Source organism: Aegilops tauschii, chromosome 3 (assembly GCF_002575655.3).
Source record: "Aegilops tauschii subsp. strangulata cultivar AL8/78 chromosome 3, Aet v6.0, whole genome shotgun sequence".
NCBI lineage: Eukaryota > Viridiplantae > Streptophyta > Magnoliopsida > Poales > Poaceae > Aegilops > Aegilops tauschii.
The window spans coordinates 143,825,977-143,834,654 of NC_053037.3; the positions used below are offsets into that span (position 1 = coordinate 143,825,977).

The window sequence follows — 8,678 nt, forward strand, 5'->3', positions numbered from 1 at the left end:
TTTACAGCTGGATCGGCGGAAATTTGTCTTTTTCACGAGAGGTGAATCAAAACTTTTGACATCCAAGTATTTGGTCAATTATACATTAAATATGTTCTAATATTTTAAAAAGTTGATTTGGTCCAATTTTGCAACAAATATATTGTAGGTCCCTCACAAAAAACTCATTTTGGGCACTTGAGAAATGTAAAATGAATTTTTAATCAGCTAGACCAATTTTTTAGTCAATTACGACCAATTTAGATGGTCATGACATCATATCCGTGTGCTGCATTTTGATTGGTCTGTGGGCGTTTCACACGGATCGTGGATGGAACACTGTCGGATGCTCGCGGATCCAACGGCAGTCCTCACCCCAAGCCCACCTAAGGCGAAACCCTAGTCCTCGTGGACATTTTCCATCCACACACACACACCCCCCCCCCCCCCCCCCCCCCCCCCCCCCCAATTCTTTCTCCCCTCACTCTCTTCTCCGTCCGCGCACGCCTGGCCTCCCCGCTCCCTCCCATGGCGAACCCCGTCGCCTCCCCTCTCCTCCTCCCCTCCCCTCTCCTCCCTTCCCCGACCTTCCCGCCCCGCTGCCTCACTACCCCCCCCCCCCCCCCCCCCCCCCACCACGGCCTCCACCACCTCTCTGACCCAGCCACCACCCATGGCGCCAGCCAGAGCAACCACCAGCTATGGTGACGGCGAAGCTAGAGGCTGCCAGATCCGGGACCAGGGCGGCGCATAGCCCCTCCTCCCGTGAGATCCTCTGCATCGAGCAGCTCCTCTTCCCGCTGCACCGTCTCCCCATCCGGATCAAGCAGTTCCTCTTTGCCCGCTCTACCGACCCCCTCCATCAGCCGTCGCTACGCAGTACACTTCCACCGCTTCTGCCGCCTCCCAAGTCGTCGTCCTCCCGATCCCCTCCCCTCCCCTTCCTATGCTCCGGACACCCCATCTCCGTCGGGCCGGGCGCCCCATCCACCTCTACGGGCGGCGTTGGCGTATGAGCAATGGCGTCGCCCGGGTCGCGGCGGCGGGCGTACGTGCGGATCATGGCCGACACGATCCTCGGCGGCGGCGGCCACGGCTTCTACGTCATGCACTGCATCGAGACCTCCTACAATGTACGGCGACTCCCGTCGCACCAACCTGCCGCGATGTGTGGACCATTTGGTCGAAGCCGCGGTGCTCACTCCCGCTTTTCTTTGTCGTGTGCAGGCGAGGATGGAGGAGAGGCTGCGTCGATGGCAAGCTTGAGTGCCTCTACCATGGCTGGCAGTTCGACGGCCAGGGCAAGTGCGTCAAGATCCCACAGGTCCCACCATCCCACACTTCTTTCTAATCAAGTTCTGAAATCGTGCTAGTTGTTCAGTTTCGCCAGGTTAACTGTCTACATCAGATCCATCATTCATACTCAGGTTGACTGTATGACATACTACTGCAATTTGCACTAGCCTAGCTCTGATTTTTTTTGCTAGGAATAGAATTGACATGCATAGCTGAACAGATTGGAAAGGGATGGCAGTATATACTTTCTATCATGTAGTAGCATCGGCTCTTTATCTGGAAAAAGAATACTATCAAGTCTTTAACTAGCTAGCTACTAGTACAAGCTGCAACCCAATAAGAACAGTAGCTTTCCTGCACACATCTAGCTAGCTAATGACACTAGTATTCAGAAACAACTTCACTTTGAAACTCTGAATCACTTCTCCCTGACAGACACAACATGCACACATCTTGCAGGTTAATGGAGCAATGATGTGGTGGTATAACATATCTGCGGCGGTTCTTCAAGCAGCTTTCCATGTGGAGGATCGCGTCCAGGGTAGAGGAGTCTCTGATATTGTCCACATTTTGCTGTCTCTATTCGTCAAGCTTGTGTGCACATTATGTAACAACCAGGCCATCATTTCTCCTATTGTGCATACCTGTGCAGTTCTGTTGTGCAACCAGCTTATGTAGTGTTATCTCAAATAAAAAAGCTAAATCCCATTAGAAACTACAACAATAGTAATATTGGACTTGGAGTTTCTGCTATTTTTAGTTTGGGGTGCGATGGGGTGGGGTAAACAGAGGACGATGCACTGCCAAGTGCACAATTATGCTTGCTATTTATTACTCATTCTTACTGTCTTACAGCATGCACAATTATATCTTCTACTACAACTGTGCTACTAGTAGTTCCTAGGCCATTAGCTCCTGCTTGCTTTTTTTGCTGCACAATGCTCAGCCTGACTGACAATAATTGACCAACCAGGACCTCCTTTTCTTCAAATTAAGTTTCAGCTTCACGACCAGCTCAACACTAGTCAGGGTTAATTTACTTCCATCCTTGGTTTTTAATTTTCGGTGTCCCTGAAGCCGCTGTTATTGACAGTGAACTATGGCACTCTTAATTAGCAAAACAATGAGCATGCATTCTTGATGAACATTGAAGCTCTTAATTAGCGACAATATTGAGATGACATCCACCTATTTCTTTAATTTTTGTGAATGGACAGAGTGATCTATATTTTTTCTTCCTCACGCAGGTCGTCGTCAAGCCCTCGCGCGGCTCATGGGCATAGGCTGGTCCATGCACGCTGGTGATGGCGGCTCACCAAGGTTGTCGTCGTCGCCTGCACGCACGAGGCACCTGACGACCTCCTCCATCGCCAGCCACGAGGACCGGGCACGAGCTGCAGTACAGGTCTCGTACACGAGGTATGCCATCTCCCGTCCTTCATTTTCCTTCCTTCCTGTCAAGTTAAGTGCTTGCTGGTGTGTTTGTTAATTCAGTAAGCTAGGGGCTGTCATCCATTAAATTCAGAGAAACCCCTGTCAAGCATGAGGTTCTCCTACATACCTACTACTATATGTTTGTACTGAATATATTGACATGCCATGACACTATGAAGTAACAGAATGGCTAGCAGAAGCTTTCACTTCTAAGAATGACAGCAGTAGGAAGAATCATTGTAGTCAAGTGACCATAATATCTATTTTATTGTGCTGAACTTTGTTGTTACCTGGATGTTGCAGTCCTTGACTGTTTTCATGATGTTGTACAGGAGGCCCTTGTGGTCGCCGCTGGAGGGGCTGGAGCTTGGCGGCAGCCTGGCGGATGACGGGGGCCTGGACGGGGGCTATTTCTGTAGCAGGATGATAGCTTAAATTTTGTGATAATTTTGGAATAGCTTCAGCACCTACAGTTAACTTTGCACAAAAGCTTGAGTAATTTTGCACATGAAGCTTCTGCTACTGTTATTCTTGTCATGAATCTTCCACCATTTTCAGTAGCTTAAATTTGACTTGGTGTAGTAATCTTGGTGCTTAGTGCTGCTTGTATCTCATGCTAATTGTTGCATGAGTAGTTTCAGTAGTTTTATAACAGCAGCAGTAGCACAAATTTAATTGAATTCAATTAAAATTTCCAGAATCTCTTCTTGATCTATAATGTTTTAGTGCAAAAAAGTCATACCGAGTGAGGTCCATGTGGTGCTCTGAGATGCTCTTGGTGGTTTGTTGTCAAGACTGATACCCCCCGTTTGTCACGATGCTGCTAGCTTGTTTCAGTCCAGTATCTCTTCTTGATAGTCTTGATAACATAATTCAGTCCAGTAACTCTAATTAATTAACTGAATTTATTTGTTTAATTAAATTACATTGAAACCTTTTAATTATAATTAAAGAAGGGTTTCAGTTTAATTAAAACTAATTGAAACCTTTTCGGTTAATCCTGTTGTATAATGTAGTAATAGAGTAAGTAATTTAGTGTAGAGTAAGTAATTAAAGATAGGCTTGCTGTTAGTAGTAGAGTAAGTAATTAAGTCCTATTGTTTACTGTAAGACTTGCTGTTTAGCAAGGCTTGAGTAATTTAGTGTACTGCATCTTTAGTTTCAACTGAAATTTTTATCATGCTACTGTGACATCTACTGTAAATTTCAAACAAATGAAAGGAGTACTGTAGTTACAAATGGAGCCTACAAATTCTATACATCTATTGTACTCATTTTTCAGTTATCTGTAGTTACAAAGCATTAATTGTAAGACTGTAACTAAACATATCTTCTTATCCTCTGTCATTTTACTCATACACATGCTTATGATCCTGTTAACACATGCTGATGCTCATTTTACTCATGCACATGCTCATGATCTTCTTAGTTAAGACTGTAACTACTCCATTTGATTGCATGATCTCTATTTGAATGCATGCTCATAAGATTGTAACAGGAGTTCAATATAATAGTGAACATGCTCATGATCTCTATTTGAATGCATGTTCTTCGAGTACTCGCAACCTGCATCTTGAATGGGATCTTCTTTCATGTTGAAATCACAATTTCGGTCATCATGACTTCCTCCAGGTATGTCCTCTTCTTCAGCTCGAGTACAATTCAAATCAAAATCCATTTTGGAGTACTCTAAGTTACTGATCTGTTGTACTGATTCTCCAAGTTACTCCATTCAAACAAATGTGTTGATCTGATCTGCTATAGTAGTTGCTGTTGATCTTGCTGTAGTAGTAGTTGTTGATCTGATATGCTGCAGTTGCTGTTGATTTGGAGTAGTTAATGTTGTTGATACTATATGTTGTACTGTTGCTGATCAAAACTGTTGTTGCTATTGCAGGAATGCAGGATCAGCTGCTGCTGCTTGCTGCAGGATCTGGTTATCAACCTGAGATGTCACTGCTCAAGTCATGGCGACGACCGGGGATGTAGCTGATCCAACTTGGGATGATGTTGATGATCTGCTGCTCAACAAGGTCATGCTGCTTCGTTTAGCCTCTACGAAAATTTACAAGAGCTCTAGCCTGGAAGTGAAGAAGTCAGGAGTATATTTGTAGTATATATGATAGTATGTTGGTGAAATGAACGATGTAAAGATTGTGCTATTACAAGAGCTCTAACCAAGGACAACCTGAAAAGTATATTTGTAGTATTTTGGCTAATTGGCATGTGTTTTGATAATTTTCATCTGTTTACTGTTCTCATTGAAATAATTGTTTCAAATTGTGGAAGTTCAAACCTGGGCCGTTGTTAATTAGAACCTGAGAAGTGGGACCTAGTAGTATTTGGCATCCAAAAGGCCATTTACCAAATAATATTCACAGGAAAGGCTAAAAATTAAGGAAATTGATTGAAAAAAGGCCGAGGCCCAAAAGAAAAATAGATGAGACCCAAAAAAGAAATGGACCGCAGAAAGGCTTAGGCCCAAAAACATTGAACGAAGCTTAGGTAACAAAAAGGCTGAGTTATTGGGATCGGCCCATGTAAAATACCGAACTGGACCGGGCTGAATCTTATCAACGACCTTTTCAATTCGTCGCAATTTTGCCACGTCAGATTGCCACGTTGGATCCGACGTGGCCTGGGCAGACAGCCAGTGACCAAAACAAAAGGTCATGGAATTCCACGACCTTCTCACAGAGAAGGTCGCTAATTTCAGTTTACGACTGCCAGCTTTTGACCTTCTGTTTTTGGTCACAAAAAGGTCGCAAATGAAAAACTATGACCTTTCAGCGGCCAATAGTGAGGGTCACAAGTTGACATATTTCTTGTAGTGAGGGTGCATTACCGCGCTAAGCAGATTCATTTCCAAGTCTGTCGAGTGCGCCCGGCTGTTCTTCAAAATCCTGAAGAAGGCAAGACCCATGAAGTGGATCCCAGAAGTAGATGCAGCTTTACAAGAGTTGAAGGCCTACTTATCCTCTGTGCCCACCTTGGTTGCCCCCAAACCACAAGAATCGTTGCTGCTATACTTGGCAGCAACCCATCAACTAGTTAGTGCGGCATTGGTGGCACAACAGGAAGTGGAAGAAGCAGAAAGTGAGCAAGGACCGGCAGAGCCAGACAAGGATCAGGGCAGAAATGGGCACGGCAGCTAGGGCGACCCCAAGGACGCGGCAAAGAAGAAAGTGGTGCAGCGCCTAGTGTACTTCGTCACTTCCCTTCTACAGGGAGCTAGATCGAGGTACTCTGGCATGCAAAAATTGATCTTTGGTCTCATCATGGCCTCAAGGAAACTGCGCCATTACTTCCAAGCCCATGAGATCAGGGTTGTCACTCGCTTCCCGTTAGAAAGGATACTCCGAAACCCTGAGGCTACCGGCAGAACAGTGGAGTGGGCTTTGGAGTTATCTAGCTTTGGCCTGAAGTTTGAGAGCACACCAACAATTCAGAGCAGGGCATTGGCAGAGTTTATTGCAGAATGGACGCCAACCCCTCATGAGGAAGTGCTGGAAACAGTTATCCCCGGCAAGGAAACGCCCCAAGAATGGATCATGTGTTTCGATGGCACCTTTTCCCTACAAGGTGCAGGGGCTGGCGTGCTCCTCGTTGCTCCCTCCGGGGAGCACTGGAAGTATGTCATCCAGATGCACTTTGCCCGGGAAGTGTGACCAACAATACATCTGAGTATGCAGGGCTCCTTGCTGGGCTTAGGATTGCTGTAGAATTGGGAGTCAAGAAGCTGATCATTCGAGGAGATTCACAGCTTGTGGTGAGACAAGTCAACAAGGATTACCAAAGTCCATTGATGGAGGCATACGTTAAGGAAGTGAGAAGATTGGAGGAGCGCTTTGACGGATTGCAGAGTACGTACCCCGTGTGGAAAACAGCATAGCTGATCATCTGTCAAAGTGTGCTGCGCAGAAGCTTCCTGTGGAACCAGGAACTTTTGTTCTCAATCTTACTCAGTGATACGTCTCCAACGTATCTATAATTTTTTATTGTTCCATGCTATATTATATTCTGTTGTGGATGATTAATGGGCTTTATTATACACTTTTATATTATTTTTGGGACTAACCTATTAACCGGAGGCCCAGCCCAAATTGCTGTTTTTTTTGCCTATTTTAGTGTTTCGCACAAAAAGAATATCAAACGGAGTCCAAACGGAATGAAACCTTCGGAAACGTGATTTTTGAAACAAACGTGATCCAGAGGACTTGGAGTCCACGTCAAGAAATCAACCAGGAGAGCACGAGGCAGGGGGGCGCGCCTACCCCCTGGGCGCGCCCTCCACCCTCGTGGGGCCCATGTTGCTCCACCGAAGTACTTCTTCCTCCTATATATACCTACGTACCCCCAAACTATCAGATACGGAGCCAAAAACCTAATTTCACCGCCGCAACCTTCTGTACCCGTGAGATCCCATCTTGGGGCCTTTTCCGGTGCTCCGCCGGAGGGGGCATTGATCATGGAGGGCTTCTGCATCAACACCATAGCCTCTCCGATGATGTGTGAGTAGTTTACCTCAGACCTTCGGGTCCATAGTTATTAGCTGGATGGCTTATTCTCTCTCTTTGGATCTCAATACAAAGTTCTCCATGATTCTCGTGGAGATCTATTCAATGTAATCTTCTTTTGCGGTGTGTTTGTTGAGACCGATGAATTGTGGGTTTATGATCAAGTTTATCTATAAACAATATTTGAATCTCCTCTGAATTCTTTTATGTATGATTGGTTATCTTTGCAAGTCTCTTCGAATTATCAGTTTGGTTTGGCCTACTGGATTGATCTTTCTTGCAATGGGAGAAGTGCTTAGCTTTGGGTTCAATCTCGCGGTGTCCTTTCCTAGTGACAGCAGGGGCAGCAAGGCACGTGTTGTATTGTTGCCATCGAGGATAACAAGATGGGGTTTATATCATATTGCATGAGTTTATCCCTCTACATCATGTCATCTTGCTTAAAGCGTTACTCTGTTCTTATGAACTTAATACTCTAGATGCATGCTGGATAGCGGTCGATGTGTGGAGTAATAGTAGTAGATGCAGGCAGGAGTCGGTCTACTTGTCACGGACGTGATGCCTATATACATGATCATACCTAGATATTCTCATAACTATGCTCAATTCTATCAATTTCTCGACAGTAATTTGTTCAGCCACCGTAATACTTATGCTCTTGAGAGAAGCCACTAGTGAAACCTATGGCCCCCGGGTCTATTTTCCATCATATTAATCTTCCAACACTTAGTTATTTCTTTTGCCTTTTATTTTACTTTGCATCTTTATTTCTACTTATCATAAAAATACCAACAATATTATCTTATCATATCTATCAGATCTCACTCTCGTAGGTGACCGTTGAGGGATTGACAACCCCTTTATCGCGTTGGTTGCGAGGTTCTTATTTGTTTGTGTTGGTGCGAGGGACTCGTGCGTGATCTCCTACTGGATTGATACCTTGGTTCTCAAAAACTGAGGGAAATACTTACGCTACTTTACTGCATCACCCTTTCCTCTTCAAGGGAAAACCAACGCCGTGCTCAAGAGGTAGCAAGAAGGATTTCTGGCGCCGTTGCCGGGGAGATTCGCGCCAAGTAAAGTCAAGTCAAGACATACCAAGTACCCATCACAAACTCTTATCCCTCGCATTACATTATTTGCCATTTGCCTCTCGTTTTCCTCTCCCCCACTTCACCCTTGCCGTTTTATTCGCCCCCTTTTCCGCTTGCCTTTCCTTCGCCATGTCGGAACCAAAAAGAGTTGGAGGTTCTCTCCCGAGCTTTAGTACTTTGGACGATCCTTCTATTCTATCTAAACTCATAAATAATCCTATGGAAAAACCTGTCGGAGTTGTCAATGAGAGTCCTAATAATTTTGATGAAGATGATTCCGGAATTTTTCGTTATTTACTCGATGAATCTTTGAAAGATGCTTGGGATAGACTGTTAAGGATCCGGGCTAACTATGTAC

The 8,678-nt window shown here is 45.0% G+C and overlaps 1 protein-coding gene across 4 annotated transcripts; it reads left to right on the forward strand.

Moving 5' to 3' along the window:
* The first annotated feature begins 387 nt into the window (after positions 1 to 387).
* Positions 388 to 4,947, forward strand: LOC109775305 (uncharacterized). 4 transcript variants are annotated; one of them, XM_020334054.4, is made up of 6 exons: positions 388 to 1,112; positions 1,207 to 1,303; positions 1,735 to 1,882; positions 2,523 to 2,694; positions 3,042 to 4,341; positions 4,607 to 4,947. In XM_020334054.4, coding segments are annotated over exons 1-5 (522 nt in total). In that variant the 5' UTR covers positions 388 to 1,110; the 3' UTR covers positions 3,145 to 4,341; positions 4,607 to 4,947. The 4 variants fall into 4 exon arrangements, with proteins under 4 accessions (XP_020189643.1, XP_040259622.1, XP_020189644.1 ...); XM_040403688.3 differs by having other exon boundaries at positions 3,045 to 4,341; XM_020334055.4 differs by having other exon boundaries at positions 1,735 to 1,816.
* Positions 4,948 to 8,678: the final 3,731 nt, after the last annotated feature.